General features: G+C 36.9%; 1 protein-coding gene across 1 annotated transcript in view; it reads right to left on the minus strand.

Moving 5' to 3' along the window:
• Positions 1-391: 391 nt before the first annotated feature.
• SEC24A (SEC24 homolog A, COPII coat complex component) overlaps positions 392-18419 on the minus strand; it is a 47070-nt gene continuing 29042 nt past the window's right edge. The window contains exons 12-23 of the mRNA XM_083352690.1: positions 16113-16168; positions 15189-15395; positions 12833-12953; positions 12083-12241; positions 10545-10718; positions 10089-10199; positions 9536-9711; positions 9131-9268; positions 6302-6406; positions 6060-6152; positions 3961-4064; positions 392-3487 (exon numbers count right to left, since the gene is read on the minus strand). Coding sequence (XP_083208816.1) covers positions 3373-3487; positions 3961-4064; positions 6060-6152; positions 6302-6406; positions 9131-9268; positions 9536-9711; positions 10089-10199; positions 10545-10718; positions 12083-12241; positions 12833-12953; positions 15189-15395; positions 16113-16168 — 1559 coding nt within the window. The 3' untranslated portion in view covers positions 392-3372. The remainder of the gene's footprint in view (positions 3488-3960; positions 4065-6059; positions 6153-6301; positions 6407-9130; positions 9269-9535; positions 9712-10088; positions 10200-10544; positions 10719-12082; positions 12242-12832; positions 12954-15188; positions 15396-16112; positions 16169-18419) is intronic.

Consider the following 18419-nt stretch of genomic DNA (forward strand, 5'->3'; position numbering starts at 1 on the left):
AAGTTACATTAACTGGCTTAAAGATGATTAATTGCAATTTTCAGAGGAGTGTTCTAATTAATGGTCAGGCCATCATGTTTTAGTCAATGACTGAGAGATTCTTTACATTATAATTCTGCATAATTACTTAAACTAATTGCTGAATATGAAATTACCACATCAGAAGAATAAATAATACTTGCTTCTGGTAATAATACATTAAAATGCTTGTTTTTCAATCAATTCACAATTTGCACTGCACTGAAACAGCATTAATCCCCAGGTCTAATCATTCATAGAAGTACCTCTTTATGTACTGAAAATCATTTTATTCATTAAATGATCAGCTAGTCTCTGCATATTCCATTTTAGTTTATAAAAACACTGATAAAATTCTATGGAAATTCTAAAATCATTTTATTCATTAAATGATCAGCTAGTGTGTGCATATTCCATTTTAGTTTATAAAAACACTGATAAAATTCTATGCAAGCTCTTTCAATTAATTTTATTGAGTAGCCAAATTTGATAAATTAGCACAGCTAAAATAAGCATTTGCATGTGTTACAAATGACTTTTTACAGGAATAAAACAGTGAAAATTACAAACTGTAAAAAGGGGAACAAGTAAAACTTTGCCTTCAAGTGAGAAGAGCAAGGTTTACAATTGCACACTAAAGATCAATGTCTGAGTTCAGAAAACAAGGATTAATATTACAATATTTTACACTACTTTACAAAATCAAATTTACTGTAAGAATTTAATATGTAGTTAGTGAAGAGAAGTCTTGTCACATTTGATGGTCCCCTAATATTCTGAATGATATATATATATATATATATTCTGTTAAATTAACCTTGAATAAACAAGTTTTTCTGCATTATTGCAAAACAATCAGAATTTATTCAAAGCAAATTAAATTACAGAAAAGTAAATGCTAATATGTTGTTGCATGATCAAACCTAGAATATTGGTAAATCATACTAATTATTATTTAAAACCTTGAACTAGAAAAATAGAGAACATCTGCTGGTGACTGCCATGCTGAGATGGGAGCATCAAGGCTACTCTTGCTTACTTACATTATTAAAGAACCTAAAACATATAAATTGTGATTTAACATTTATACATGGGTCTGCCCTGGGTTTCTTAAGAAGTTGAGGAAGGTATCAATTTTCTCCTCACAAAGAGTTAGAAAATTCACTTCTATTTCAAAGTGCATGAACATTTTAAACAGTATTCTATCCAAAGAGCATAATATGCTCACAGGTAACATTTTTTTAGAGTCAGTTAGGGATGTATTCTTGAAATATGTTTATCAGGTTCCATAAATCATTCAAAGTCCATTATCTTTATTTCACATGAAGTAGACCTGTGTCTATATCATGCCTTTCCCTCCTGTCCATGCAGAAGCTTTTTACATACAGAAAAGTTAGGCACGATGCTGCTCATAACAATTTTACCATTCAAGTTCTACAGAATCTGATCACACCAATTCTCCGCTCCAACTTGAATGTCTGAAGCAAGGAGGAACCCACAGCCAGCATGTGCTAGGTACATGCTTCCCTATGTCTAATCTTTGCCTATCTTTCTAGAAAGCTGGCTTATGCACAAATGTTTGCCTATATTTTTTGGAGAAGAGCCAATTAATTCTCCGCCATATATTGTATTTTAAAGCACCTGACTGATTTCCAGAACTTACAAGTGCATATCTCGTCATGATTATTATATGGTTCTGAATTAGATTACCAATATTAAAAAAAAACATTTCAAAATAACTAAATTTAAACAATTAAATCATTTATAAGGTTCCTGAAGTCAGCAGGTAGCTCTTTAGATATCTGAATCATTTTTAAAAAATGTTCCCCTTTCTTTCAGTTGCTGAGCAACTGAATTTATACTCCAAACAAACTAAATAGATCATGATGCAGACATTATCACTATAATATTTGTTATAATTGCTATTCCAGTTGGCTGTTGATAAATACCACAGTTCAAGAAAGAACTTCACTGGCTTTTTGCACATATGATCTGTTACCCATTCCTCAGATGGGTGAAATTGTATAAATTAAAGCAATGACCAACAAATCAATGCAAATGATTCCACCAAAACCACCAGCAGAAAAATATTCTATTCAATTTTTCTTTTTCTTTCTTTTTTTTTGGGGGGGGGAGTGAGTGAAATAAAGGGCAATGTAGAAACCAATGATTGCCATAATATACCACCACAGTTCCTTCTGTTTTACAAATGTCAATACACTTATATTATTAATGACAATAAAAGTTATCTAATCTAATTACTTAAATTATAGCAATTTCCAGGAAACCATAAAACTAAGATTTCTCTTTTATAACTGTCTAGTATTCGAACATTCTGAACTGAGCAGGGTTCCTGCCTATATTTTTCCCATTAAAGCCTTAAAAATGCTTGAATAGCAAAAATTTTATTACTAAATCTGATGCTCCTCTGGATCTCAACAAGCTATTAAATACACCTCCAAAGTATTATTTAACCAGTAAAGATTTTATCAAAATCTCAGCCCATTACAAAAAGGTGACTGAAAATGAATAAAACAATATGAAAAGAATGGTTTTTGGTTTACTGTCTGTTCCCCTGTTTACTTTCAATGAATTAAGACCAAACACATGCTAACAGCCAAGACTAGGATCAATTATTGTTGACTATTTTTTTCAGCTGCATCAGATCTTTTTAAATTTTAATTCTTACTGAATATAATGTAATCTCATTAATCTTTTAAGATCTAGAATACTGATACATCCTAAAGGTATTCAAATGAATTATTTGATATTCATTTTAAACCCAAGTAGACTTCAAGTTTACTTTTGTTCTTATTGTAATCAATGTTTAAAAGAAATGGAAACTTAGCTCATTAAAACTGCAGGTATTTTGTTCACAATGTACTTTTCATTGTTCCTTTAAAAAGGCAACTTTTAACGAATAATGTATTGTATAATCAAGACAATATAGTTTCCTGGAAACTCGTCTTGGAGTTTTTAATTCTAGCAGCAAAACACAAAGCAGAAAAATAAAAGTGAAAGGTAAAAAAGTTAGTTTATAAACATTTCTCCAATATTGCCTTTTAACGTATACCACAATTACTTACTGTGAAACATTTTTGCAGTAAATTAAAGGTGTCCAACATATTCAAATTTATTTTAAAGTTTTAATGTACAACTACACAATAGTGTACTTAATGATTCCACAGTCCTTTATTTGCTTTTCTTTTTCCTTTTTGGGGGGGAGAAGAGGGGGAATCACAGTGAGATTTTCATCAACTGCACCAGGTCAACAACTTATAGGAGCATTACAGGAATAAGAGTTCTTCATGGAGGTACATTCCTTTGAGCAGATGGACCATTTAAGAAAAGAGCTCATTTATTTATTTTTTGCTGAATATGCAAAAGAAATTCATAATATGATAATGCAGATTCTGTTCTGTCCTCTATCATATTTTGTAGGAAACTTGGTTTCCACGGACTCTCATCCCTTCAAAATATAAACAGAAGGCCATTATAAGTACATGATTATATGCTTTATTCCTTTTAAAACTATTCATAATGATAACTGATTATACTTAATTAATATTTATTGTATGCATACAGTTAATGTGCAATATTTATACTAAAAGAACTTTGTCTATTTTAGACAGTCTAAATAGCTAACAATCCTGCAAATAAATATTAACAATTTCATAATTCCATTTGCATCATCTTCACTGCCCTCTTCTTTTATTCCTTTCCATAGTGTTACTTAATACCATACTTTTGGCTGGTAGGTTTTTTCCCCCACTGAATATGCTTTCTGTCTCTGCAAAAAAGTGTCTTGTTGTACCAGATATGAACTTAAGAAAGTTTGCAACTTAAGGTACTTACCTGCGTGAAGTTGTTAATGTTCAGAAAGACAATCATGCAAAATTTTGTTCAATCTAACAAATCAAATTTCACAAGCATTCCACTTACCTTAGAATATATAATATAGGAAAGAAAGGCCTTTGCTCCCTTAGCCAGAAAATAAAAGCATGCATTCTAGAAGATTCAGCTGTGTTCAATTCTGGAAGATGCGTCTGTTAAAAACAAACAAAAATGGGGGTAATCATGGAGCAAAAACTATTATAAAATATATTATGTATTCAGAATACTGAGCAGTATATATATCATGGACTGATTCTAACTTCACTAAGCTATCTCTGCAGAAGTATCCTTTTTCCTCTCTTTCAGAACACAACAAAGTAAATCATTTTTCATGAGACAGAGCACTGGAAGAACACTTAAGCAAACTTAAGATAAAGCAGTCCTTGACTATGACTTTGTTCATTGACCAAAGTTACAGTGACACTGAATGAGAGGAATTTAAAGACAGGCCCTTGGAGCTCTGATTGTTGCAACTCCCACAGGAATTGGACCACAATTTACAATGTTCCTTGTTGGTTTCCCACACACAAAGTCAATGGGAAAGTCAGAAGTCACAGTCAGGTAAGGTCTTTGTTTAATGATAGCATCTCGGACTGCCAGAATTGCCAATGCTAGATGAGGTGGTCAAAAGATGTCACACTTTGACTGCATTACTTAGCCACAGTAATTATGGTCTCAACTGCTGTCGTAAGACCAGGGCTACCTGCGTAGAAAACCTTAATATACTACATTAAGTGGGAAAGGAATATCTATTAAAGCAGAAAGTCTGTTCATTCTGAATGTGATGTTACACACAAACAAAATGGAAATGGAATTTCATGTATTTTAATGAACATAGCATGGCAAATGAGATCTTACAATAGACATAAACATATAGTGCGTAGACTGTTTATTTAATGACAACATTTTTTGGAAAATTGACTTTAGTTCTTCTAAATTATAAGGTGCAAACTCAGGCATTCATAAGGGTATCTAAAAGCCAAAATCACAAAGGCTCTTTGTAGGTCTATTTCAATAAACGCTTCAGTTTGCACAACTAGTATTTTGTTGGCCAAGCCTTAATCCAGACATGTCAAACACAAGGCCCGGGGGCCGGATTCGGCCCGCGAAGTGGTTTCATGTGGCCCGCGAAGCCATCCTGGAAACAGTGAGGGAACGGCCCCCACTGCCTTGGCCCTGGCCCAGAGACCCTCCTTCTGCCAGAGACCCTCAGATCTGTCCCACTCCTGCCCAGGCCCCCATAGGCACCCTTGATGCGAATGATGTAGAGCTGGCCACGCCCACCCAGTAGGCCATACGCTCTAGCCACGCCCACCCAGTAGGCCACGCTCACCCAGGCCATGCCCACCCAGCCCCCTGAGGGCAACCACAATGCTGATGCGGCCCTCAATGAAATTGAGTTTGACACCCCTGCCTTAATCCTTCTGGGTAGTTCTAAAGAGTCACATTACCTCAAGGAACAGAGGTAGTTAATATCCTGACTGATACTTCATCTTAAATTTGAGTCAAGTTCAGGTTTTGGTAACTACATTCCTGTCGTTTTCCTGGCAGCAATATAATATGGAAATGGCTTCTTGTTACCTTATGACTTTATGTTTAACTTTGCCTACTCTACAATCTATTGTTAGCATTTCATGCTGATCTCCCATTCAGCTACATACCGGGTCTGACCCTATTTAGCATTGTGGGTGCGCCTGCCCTTTGGAACCAGCTGCCCGTAGAGCTTAGGACTGCCCCTGACCTTCGCTCATTCCGCCGGGACTTGAAGACTTGGCTCTTTGAGCTTTCTGGCCTGGACTGAGAGTATTAATTGGGGTTTTAAATTGGATTTTAATTGGGGTTTTATATTTATTCAAGGTCTAAATGTAATTATTTTAACCGTTCTTAATTTTTGTAATTGTTGTATTGTTATTTTAAAAAACCTTGTGAACCGCCCTGAGTCCTACGGGAGAAGGGCGGTATATAAGTCTAATAAAGATAAAGAAAGATTTTCAAGACCAGGTTGCTGCCACCTGCTGTAAAGATATTGTCCTACAACTCTATAAATCCTTAGCTGTTATCATATTGGCTGGGATTGATGAAAGCTGTAGTCCAAAACTATGAAGAACTCAGGCTGTCTATCCTTGCTTACCATGATATGTTCTTACCATATTGTGTGGTATTGATGCATAGTTTGGGGCTCCAAGTACTTGGCTTATGAAGTTCTGTCCACAATTCTTGCCAATCCATAAGAACATGACCTGTATATTCAAACACAGAAATTAGTAAATAATGTAACCATTAAACCTTTACCTCAAACCAGACTAATGAAGTACTGTTATGAGGGTTTATTTGTGGAGAATGAGATACCTCCTACTAATGCTTCTAGTATATATAAAATCCTACTTACAGAGCCAGCATCCATAAGAAAAGCACCATCCCGGTTTAGCTTCTCTACAGACAGCTGAAGAATGGGTGGCTGAGGTATTGTTCTGTCACCAATGTTGAGGGCTCCCTAAATAGATAAAATAATTTCTAATAGGCAAGTAAAGCAGTAGATCTTCAGTATTACAAACATGGGCTTCCATATCCTGACATGTATCACATCTAAAACATACATAAATCTGTGACATAAAGAAAAATATTCCAATCTTATTTTTTAAACAATTGTTAATGTTTCCAGATAGAATGCTTTGCAAATTATGGACAATTTCTGTTCCTTGCATTATGAAAAGTATTTACATTTGCAGGAAGCATCTTAGTTATTCTTGAAAGAAACTCAAAGTTAACAATGTTTGTATATAATAATTTAATTTAATTTAATTTATTAATATTTCTATACCGCCCTTCTCCCGGAGGACTCAGGGCGGTGTACAGGGCAAGAATAAAACACAGAAATTTACAAAAACTAAAAGATGATTAAATACATGCCCGATTAAAATACAATTGATACATAGTAAATACCCCAATACAAATGATAAAAAAACCCCACCAATCCCCCCTCAGGCCAGGCTGGCTTGCTCGAACAAGTATGTTTTCAGATCGCGGCGAAAGGAGCGCAGATCGGGCGCCGTCCGGAGCTCAACCGGTAACTGGTTCCATAACTCCGGGGCGCCCACAGAGAAGGATCTCCCCCTGGGGGCCACCAGTCGGCATTCTCTGACCGGTGCTACCCTGAGGAGGCCCTCTCTGTGGGAACGCACAGGGCGCAGGGAGCTTGATGCCGGCAGCAGATGTTCCCTGAGGTACTCCGGCCCCATGCCATGGAGGGCTTTGAACACCATTACTAGCACCTTGAATCTCACCCGGAAGACAACTGGCAACCAATGCAGCTCACGGAGCAGAGGTGTCACATGGGAGTATCGGGAGACTCCCAACACAACTCTCGCGGCTGCATTCTGTACCAGTTGGAGCCTCCGGGTGGTCCTCAAGGGAAGCCCCATGTAGAGAGCGTTGCAGTAGTCTAGACGAGAGGTCACGAGCGCGTGAGTGACCGTGCATAAATCATCCCGGCTTAGATAGGGCCGCAACTGGCGCACCAGGCGAACCTGGGCGAAAGCCCCCCTAGTCACAGCCACCATGTGATCTTCCAAGGTAAGCCGCGAATCTAGGAGGACTCCCAAGTTGCGAGCCCTATCTACGGGGGGTAATAATTCACCCCCCATAGAAAGAGATGGAATATCCGAACAGACCCGGGATGAAGGTATGCAAAGCCACTCGGTCTTGTCGGGGTTGAGTTGAAATCTGTTCCTCCCCATCCAGACCCGAACCGCCTCCAGGCAACGGGACATCACGTTGAGGGCATCACTGGGGTGGTTTGGGGTAGAAAGAAAAAGCTGGGTATCATCAGAGTACTGATGATACCCAACTCCAAAACCACGAATGATCTCACCCAGCGGCTTCATGTAGATGTTGAACAGAAGGGGCGAGAGGACCGACCCCTGAGGGACTCCACAAGCGAGAGGCCTCGCGGTCGACCTCTGCCCTCCTGTCAACACCGACTGCGAGCGTCCCTGGAGATAGGAGGAGAACCACTGTAAAACCGTGCCTCCCACTCCCAATCCCCTGAGACGCCGCAGCAGGATACCATGGTCGATGGTATCGAAAGCCGCTGAGAGGTCTAATAGGACTAGAACAGAGGAATGACCCCTGTCCCGAGCCCTCCAGAGATCATTCACCAGCGTGACCAATGCCGTCTCCGTGCTGTGCCCGGGCCTGAAACCCGATTGGTACAGGTCTAGATAATCCGCTTCATCCAGGACCAAAGGGAGCTGATGCGCCACCACACTCTCAAAAACCTTCGCAAGAAAGCGAAGGTTGGAGACCGGACGAAAGTTGTTCAATACAGCTGGGTCCAAGGCAGGCTTCTTGAGGAGGGGCCTCACCACCGCCTCTTTCAAGACGGCAGGGAAGCTACCCTCACTCAAAGAAGCTGATATAACTGCCTGGAACCAGCTGCGTGTCCTCTCCCGGGCTGCATAAACCAGCCAGGAAGGGCACGGGTCCAATAAACATGTGGTGGAGCTCAGTCTCCCCATAATATTCCATTTGTTAAAATAAAGGAACATGTACCATTTAAATTTAGTTCGGATCTGTTTGTAATATCAGATATTCTACTTGCATGTATTCAATTTTAATGTCCTTTGCAATTTACCCATCATAATTTAATATCTCCGTTCATTTAAACACACACTAAAACACTTGATTGTGATGGCTAAATAGTTTGTATATCCAGCAGAAAATTAGACACTTATAAAAATAGAAACAGCTTATAAAATTTCTGGTACATGCCATATGACATATACACATGCCAACTGATAATCCAATTCATAATTGTCATAATTTATACTAGATCTTAAAAGCTAACTGTATTTACTCTCAACATCTGTCATAACTGCTACTTTCATAATTGATGCCTTCACCTATCGTGTCAAATATTGGTCCCTATTTGCAAAGTTCTGTATTGTCAATATTCACATGTAAATAATCCTCAAGGCTTAGATAGGGAGAAGAAAAAAGTTTTCATTTTTCCAAACCTCCAAGACGTGAGGTCTGGAAAAAGGAAGACTGACATAGAATATCCCAGAAAACTGCTCCCTGAATCTGAAAAGCATGGACATGCATGCCTTTGTTATAAAATATGCACAAAAGTCAAATGTTTTAGTACAATTTTATATAATATCTGAAATTAGAAAGATACATCCAATGATTTCCAGAAAAATTTAGAGGAAGAACTTACCTCATCTGTGAGATTGTCAATTCTGTACAGATTGGGATGCATAATAAGCATGAGGTACACTAATGGCTGGCTTTTCACTTGACACATTGTAAAGATGCGTTCATCTAAACGGGTATTTGTTTTACTTTGGAATGCTTTCTGTAAGCCAAAGTAGCAGCAGAAAAACAAGACAACTTAAGAGTTATGCCCATGTCAAGACCATCATTTTTAACCATACATTTTTTTACTTCAAGTATACAGGAAGTCTGGAAGCTTATTCTCAACACAGCATTGTTTTTCTAAATTTGTTACTGCATATAAATATCTGGAAAAAATAATTAACTATGATGCTGTAAATGGTCATCATTAACAAAATTTACTTAGCCAGCTTCTATTTCTCAGGCAATTTCTGTTTTTTATTTTTACCTGTTTTAAGAGAGCCAGGATAAACAATGGAAACAGACGCAATGCTGCAGGAGCCATAAGACCTGGTTGCTGAACGGTTAGGACAGATGAGCGATATGCAGAAAGAGAATCTATTACAGCATTCACCAATGCATCTCGAGCATCATTCAAACTTGCAGAAACTGACCGATCAACAGCTGAAAAGAAACAGAACACAGTCCACTTGGCTGTCAAAAAACACCAATCATAATAAAAAGTATTATCAATAGATATTAAAGTCTCACTCACTCAATCTCTCTCTCTCTCTCTCTCTCTCTCTCTCTCTCACACACACACACACACACAGATCCAACTTACCAAAAAGAATACAAAACAATACTGCATAACATCAATAGCTCTTCATGCTGTGGCACAGTTCCCAAATCTTTTAGATACATTTTGTAAAGCACCTTTATACGTTCTAGAACAATCTCAACCAAACCATTCATTACCGCCCATGTTTAAACTTTGTACAATGATCGTATCAATGAATCAAAGAATATTGTGTAATTCAATCCAACAATTCAGCACATACCCATATTGGCTAGAAGGCCTGTTATAGCTTGTACATCAGCTCCTAAATAAACATCACTCAATTGGCTTACAACTGGTAAACACAGTGTGTGGACACGAATTCTTCTTTCACCTGTTAAAAAAGTAGGTTTTTAATAGCATTAAAAATAAATCCAGGATATGCTTCCAAACTACGATAAATTAATTCCATTGCAGACATGGGGTGAAATGCGTTATTCAAAGTAATTCATCTTACGAACTTAAATACGGGCTGCTCTTTTCTAACCCAATTTATGTAAAAGACATTTTACTTCCCACTTTTTTCAAACCCAAAGTACCATTTAACAGTGAAAGTCGTAAGTATCTGCCAATAAGTTCTTAATCATGAAAACTGCCAAAGTCTAAAAGCTTTAATAACAACCATTTGGTGTGGAGGGTATGATCTTGAAATGTATACTGGATGCCACAGCCTGCTTACCTTTACTAGATGTATATAGGAGGGCTGACTGAAAACAGACCACCTGCATATCTGTCAAGCTCTCCTCTACGGACATTTGGACAGCATATCCAGCATCAGGATTCACGTTTGGTAGAGACAATAGATCAGTTGACCGTACAAAGAAGTTGCCATGGAAGGTGTGAATTGAAAGGCCTGTGAGGAAGAATTATGTTTAAAACGTTATAATTAAGTTTATAATTACTAGCATTCACTTTTCATTTTCAACAGATTAGATTTAAGCACTGTCACTAAGCATGTGTGGGAAATGAAATTTCTGTATGGCAAACACTTCCCATTGTCATAAAGCTTTTATAGTATTCTCAGTGTAGTGAGGAACAGTATTTCTTTGTGCACATAGAGGACATTTTACCACAAAAAGAGCAATCTAAATGTAGACACTCTCTTGAACTGCTTAACTTGATTAGAATATTCTTAAATAAGTTATGCAAATATACTATTAGCATTATCATTATAATATGGCATTATGTTTTCAAGAATTGAACTGAAATCAAAATATGTACTTTTTTACAGTAAAGGAATAAATGTAGACTTATGGCTATGTTATTTTGAATCGGGAAAACATTTGAAAATTGTGGTTAAAGTAAGCTTAAGTTTACTAAAATCACATTCATAAATACAAAAGCAAGACCATTCATGTGTGCAGCTGTTGACTCAAGATGTTCTCTTCCATACAACTCCCCAAATTCTTTTTTTTTAACCAAAAAAGACCATTCAAGGCATAAATTTACACCTTTGGATTTACAATGCATTTTTTAAAAAATCCTCCTAGAAATACCAATCTGTTATGATGGCCAGACCAGATTCTCCAAAGACCTGAGCCACTTTATTTAACAATTTGCTTCTTATGGATTCTCTTTCCTTGCCATTAATTTGCATTTCTCTTCTTCTTTGTTAGTTATGACTGTATGTGCATAACCTTACAAAAAAACAACCTTGGCTTTTGCACATGTCATATGTGCATTAATAGATAAATTGCATGCCTTAGCCATAAAGGTATGTCATATCCAGCCTTGTAAACAGAAGGACACTATGAATTAGGCTACTAAACTGTTAATTGTACTTTTGGATCCTGCTTGGTTAAGTTACTTTTGTACTGGTCTTGAACCGTAATAATAAATAAATTTAACAATATAGCATGTTTGGGGGGGTGACGAAGTGGGGGGGGGAGATCTGCTTCCATTGTAACCATCCAATATATAAAAGACCTTGTCACTGGGGAACAGGATGCTACGTTCCCATGATCTTTCAGATCAACAATCTCAGATGATTTACAGCTATAAACAATAGGTTTATAACATTTTATGACAACTCTTTCATAAAAACCCATACATTAAGACCGTAAAGAAAGAATAATAAGCAATGCTGAGTATCAAACATCATTTGTCAGAATTCCAAATTTGGGCTACTTAGAATTTCCAGTTTTTACATGCATCTTTTCACTTATTTAAGCAGTTATGACAAAGCTTTGATTAACACTGACATACTAAATGTCTGACCTTTGGTACATCTTATCCTCATGACAGCTTCAAAGCCAATCTTCCTAGTCAAATATCGCTTTAGTTCTTTCTGTAATTTTTCCACCAAGAGAGGATTGTGTTGATGATGGTAAGCTTGATAATAATAGACACTACCAGCAGAATACCTTGATATACATCCTAAAAAGAAGTAAATTTATTTCATTTTTGGACTTAAGAGTAATATAGTATAAAAAAATAAATGTTTTCCAGTAAGAAAAAGAAACATGCATATGGTTTCAAGCACTAGGCTCACTGCTGAAGTGGAATGCATTTCTTTCCTAGAGAACAGATTTTTTAAAAATGATGAACTGAAAACAGGTTCAAGTACATTAATGAAATTTATTGCTCCGCATTTTTTTTTAATCCTATTTATACCCCGCCCTTCTCCGAAGACTCAGGGCGGCTTACAATTTAAGCACAAACCAATGTGCTTAGCAATAGCCTTCATTCTATGTATGTAATGTTTTAGTTTTTACCATTTAAAATCTATCCATGTAAAATTAAAATCATTACTCCATTTTACAATAGCACATGAGAAAAGTGTTTTATGCCTTTATTAATCAGGCAGGAAAGAATGCAAACCAGTAGAACAGGGTTTCTCATGCATATAAATTAAGTTTTATGCAACAGTTTCAATAAAGGATGACCATGTTTTATTGTAATCATCCCGGCGTAATCTACATCTTTAAACAAAGCATTCCTAAATGGCGAGCAACAAGAGTATCTTACCTAATGAAGCCAAGTCAGAGTACTGCCCACTAAGAAGAAACAAGTCAACAGCAACCTGCTGTCCTGAGCAATCCAAGGCCAATTTTTTATAGAAGTCAGTAGATGGTGTCAGAGGAACATCCTGGTAAAAGGCAAAATATGCACTTGAAGGGGTATTTCACTCGTGTTCATGCCATCAGCAAAGCAATATTGATTAAAGCACTGAAGCAGCTGCCTCCTCCCAAAGGTTTAGCACAGCCTTTTTATGCTAAATTGCCTCTGTATGCATGTCTATGCACTGAAGATGCTTTCACCAGGAATGCCAGGTAAAGGGAAGTTGCAGCTGTGTGGATGGTTGAAAATTGATGCTTTGCTCACAGTCGAGGACAGCATTATTCAAAGGATTTACACTGGCTACTGCCCAATATAGAAAAAAAATTATAGTGATGTTCAAATCAACGCAAGGATTTTGTTACAAAATGGATTGAGTCTAGGTTTCCCAGTAGTCAATCAAAATTGAAAATGACTATATATATATATATATATATATATATATATATATATATATATATATATATATATATATATATATATATATATGTTTCAAATGTTAACTCTTTAGATTACCTTGCTAGGCCCCAAACATGGGGCAAATCTTTATTTCCTGTTTTCAGCCTATCTTGAAGGCTATCGAACAGGCAGTAGTCACACCGGACAATTCCTATATTTGTGTAAATTACTAACAAAGAATTAAAGGGAAACTTTATGACGACTAATAAGTCAGAAATGCATCTCAGTTTCCCTTTAATTCTTTGTTAGTAATTTACACAAATATATATATATATATATATATATATATATATATATATATATATATATAGGGACGCGGTGGCTCAGTGGGTTAGGACGCTGAGCTTGTCGATCAGATGGTCGGCAATTTGGCGGGTCGAATCCCGAGTGCCGCGTAACAGAGTGAGTGCCTGTTACTTGTCCCAGCTTCTGCCAACCTAGCAGTTCGAAAGCACATAAAAAATGCAAGTAGAAAAATAGGGACCACTCCGGTGGGAAGGTAACAGCGTTCCGTGCCGGCCACATGACCACGGAGACGTCCTCAGACAAGCGCTGGCTCTTTGGCTTTGAAACGGAGATGAGCACCGGCCCCTAGAGTCGGAAACGACTAGCACGCATGTGTGTATATATATATATATATATATATATATATATATATATATATATATATATACACACACACACACACACACACACACACACACACACACACACACATATATATATATATATATATATATATATATATATATATATATATATATATATATATATATATATATGTTTCAAATGTTAACTATTTAGATTACCTTGCTAGGCCCCAAACATGGGGCAAATCTTTATTTCCTGTTTTCAGCCTATCTTGAAGGCTATCGAACAGGCAGTAGTCACACCGGACAATTCATATATTTGTGTTAGTAATTTACACACACACACACACACACACACACACACACACACACACATATATATATATATATATATATATATATATATATATATATATACACAGTAAAAAGGCATTCAAGAACTAGTTTGGTGTAGTGGTTAAGACATCAAGCTAGAACCCAGGAGATTGTGAGCTAGTGCTACCTGAGGCACAAGGCCAGTTGGATGACCTAGGGCCAACCACTCTCTCTCAGCCCTAGGAAGATGACAATGGAAAGCCACTTCTGAAATCTTGCCATGAAAACTACAGGGATTTGTCCAGGCAGTCACCAGAGGAAATACTGACTTGAAGGATACTCATGCACACCCCAAAAAAGTTTACCACCTGTCTTGCAATAAATTCTACAGTTGAACTTTATTCTACTTTTAGGAAGTTTTCTAATATGCAGTCAAACTCTGCCTCCCTATAGCTTAAACCCGTAATTCTTGTATTCTGTAGTGATACAGAACATTTTCTGTGCATTATCTTTTCAGATATGTAAATAGTGGTATTATATCTTCCCTTAGTCTTCTTTCCTCAGGGCTACATATGCCTAGTGCCTTCAAATGTACCATCATACAACAGTTTCTGCTCTGCTGATCATTCTTACTGGCATGTTTTGAACCTGTTCCAGTATCTCTGAATCATTCTTAAATGATAGTACTTAGAATACTAACCAGAACCCAATGCTAAATCTGACCAAAGCAGAGTAAAGGAGAACTATAGTTTCCTGTGGTTTAGAAGATACTCTTCTGTTGAAAAATTTGCATTTTCGCAGCCCCACTGCAGACTAGAAGTATTTTTAAAAAAGAACAGTTACAATAAAAAATAGATTTTAAGAGTCACTTAAGAATCAGGCGTAAAGTTTGTTTTGCTAACCTTTGTGGATCCTTTTTGGTTAGACTCTTCCCGTGGTTTGAGGGCACCTGCTCCTAAAGATGGAAGCTGAGTTTGGAAGACAGTAATCCGACCCCCAGTAGGTGACATAAGTTTAAAGGCAGCCTGTAGTGCAGGTCCCAAAGCACTTTGGGTTTCCAAAGATTTAATAAACATCTGAGGCAAAGTTCTCAATAAATCTTGAATCAGCTGAAAGAAATCAAATTTTCATCTTTTTATGTGCCATATTTATTAATCTTTATACTATCTAATAATTGAAGTTCACACTGCAGCTTAAAAAAATAAAACCTAAATAAAATCCATAGTAGTACTAAGTGAAAAGTTTTTGTCTTGTGTTAAAAATTTATGTGCCAAGGTACCACCACTCGAAATACCATCCACGATCAGGGCTTCTCCAATGAGAAGACCTTAAATTAATCACTCAGTGGTTGGTTATTTTGTTTATTTATTAAAGAACTTACAATAGCATCATCTCATCTGACAGAACAACTGAAAGCTTCAAAAGTTGATTTTAGGTTCCAAGCTTATGAGTGTAAATAATAACTGATCAGATGCTAAGAGCTTGAAAAGTTAGTTATACAGGGGGGTGAGAGTGTGGGTTACACAAATGAACCAGAAGATCAGTAGTTGCCCTCTGACTGTACCAATCTGGTGTAGATGACTCAGGCCCAGTCTTGTCCAGTTATCTAGGAATGGCTTGATCAGGTGGCTCTTGAGAAGTGGACAGGAGCGCTGGCTGCCATTTGTCCCAAAATCAGGTATCGAACATTTTAACTGAAGTTCTTTTGTTCTCAGGCCAAAATAAGTTTTAGATTTTATTACATGGAATAGGCAAAATAATATTTCAAAGTCAATTGCTTAAAATATACTTTTGCTTCTACTTACAACGTATAATATTCCTCTTACCTCTTTGCTTTCGTTTAAATTTACTAATAGGTTTTCCGGCATGGGTATAAACACATCTACAAGATAGATAAAAGAAGTATTTAATTTATTATTTATTTTTTATTGTTGGATTTAATGACTGTTCAGTTATGATAGCCTTGGAAATGCTGCTTTATAGCCCGTAAAGCACTTCCGCCCATCATAAAACATCTAGCTGCCTTTCTCCCCACCTCACATGACTGTATTTCAGGCACTTGGCAACCAATTACAGTGGTCCAGTCACAGGACTGCAATTTGCAAAGTTTTCTGCCAATTTCAAGCAAAAAGTGCCCATTAGGGAGAATGGATTTGCTTAATGACTGGCATAAAAACAGTAAAACAAAATGGATTCAATAATGTGATGCCACAATTTACAACTACAACAACTTACAGCTAAAATTCCAGTCCCAATTATGGTTGTAAGTCAAGGATTACCTTAATACTTTCACCTAGTTTCTCTACAACACAACCCTTTGAGGTGAGTTGGACTAAGAGAGAGTGACTAGCCCAGAGTCGCTCAGCCATCTTTAATGACACCTGTGATTAAAACTCAGGAGTATCCCATTTTTACTTCAAAAGCTTAATTACTATGTCAAACTGGCTAAATATAAAAATATTTACTCTTTTGCACAGCATGTTATCCTCTTGACAACAATCTAAAGTTGCTTAAGAGATTATGAACTCTTTTCCAACAGTAATCGCCAGAAGAAACAACGCCCCACTAGCATGTGGTTTACAATGGGACTTCTTCAGATATATCTGTAGAAGATAATTCTAGATACCTGTCACTTTAACAGATTTTTATATACATAGGAAATATCAAAGCAGAGAAATAGAAATTTAGAATTCTGGTGATCTTTTTATTTTGGTTTATAGACATAAACTACAACTTGTCCTTTAGTTAAAGGCAAAACAAAAAACTTTTTCTTATATTCAGGACATAATAGGACAAAACCCTCAAGGCTTACAACTAATAGACAATTGGACAGGACTGTGCAGTAATTCAGATTAGATTCCAAAAAGGAGCTTTGGAACATGGGAAGGACAGGACATTGCTCCCCTTGCGATTATTTAACACAGCTGTGTCTGCAGCTGCTACATTCATAACCCACATTTTCCAAGGGACCGTTTTTTGGAACTAAACCCAAAGCGTTGCACAGTCCTAAAACTTGATGACCTTTATATATTTTGTATTTTGGCTTTTATCAACCATTGCAAGCATAATTAATTGAAAGAAACTACGCAAATTATAATTTAAAACACATGGAAACCACTAGAATGTCTACCTCTAAACTAAACTGGTTCCTAGCTTGCTTCCAAATCCAATTCAAGATGTTATCACCTTTAAAGCCCTTTATGGCATGGCCCAGGTTACCTGAGGAGCTGTTTCACCCTGATGAGATAAGCCCACCCCATCTACGCCAGAAAAGGCATGGTGCAGATCCCATCAGTCAAGAGATTCCTCCTCATGGGGTTCAGAAGAAAAGCCTTTTCTGCCATGGCTCCTGCTCTTTGGAACATTGTGCTCCCCAAGACGAGATCCGCACCCTCCTTTTGGCATTCTAAAAGGGCCGGGAGCAAACGGGCAGTACCACAATGGAGGCACATCTTTCTGGGGATGGGTAATGGACTACGACCCCATTTTTCCTCCATGTGAATCTTGCTTCCGACCTCCCCATTTCTGTCAATTTTAACTAATTTAATGTTATTTTTTATTGTTTTAATGGTTTTATTGTTTTTAATGATTAGAAAAGGCAAAAAAGTGGCATATGAGCTGAATGAATAAAGCTAATTAATTAATTAATTGAGCTGGATGTGGAAAAAAATTACTGAGAAAAAGTGACTTTTTAAATTTCCATCACTTCCCAGAATAAATCTAAGATGGCAAAACCTCTATATTACCCCAAATACAAACTATTAGAGTCCTGAGAGATCTTCTACAAACTAATAGTATTTATTTCCTGGACCTATAGCCTATTTTCTGAAAGAAAATCTGCAATGAAAATTTTTTAATCCTAGGGTTTAAAAAAAAAACAAAAATAGAAAACAGCATAAACCCTGTTTTTCTTGAAGACTGAAGACGTGCAGTCTTCAACACTAATGATTGAGGCATATTCTATCTAGACGGAGTGTGTTTCTAGCTGTGTCTTTGACTAAAGGACATTTGCTCTTTTTCGTTGCTTGCTCTCCTAGCTTACGGTATGACTGGGAATCATTTTTAACAGCAAAGTATCAAGACTTGTTATTTAACTTTTTTTCCTTCTTTGAAAACAGAAAATGCGTTGGATT

This window comes from Vipera ursinii (genome assembly GCF_947247035.1).
Source record: "Vipera ursinii genome assembly, chromosome: 2".
NCBI classification, from domain to species: domain Eukaryota; kingdom Metazoa; phylum Chordata; class Lepidosauria; order Squamata; family Viperidae; genus Vipera; species Vipera ursinii.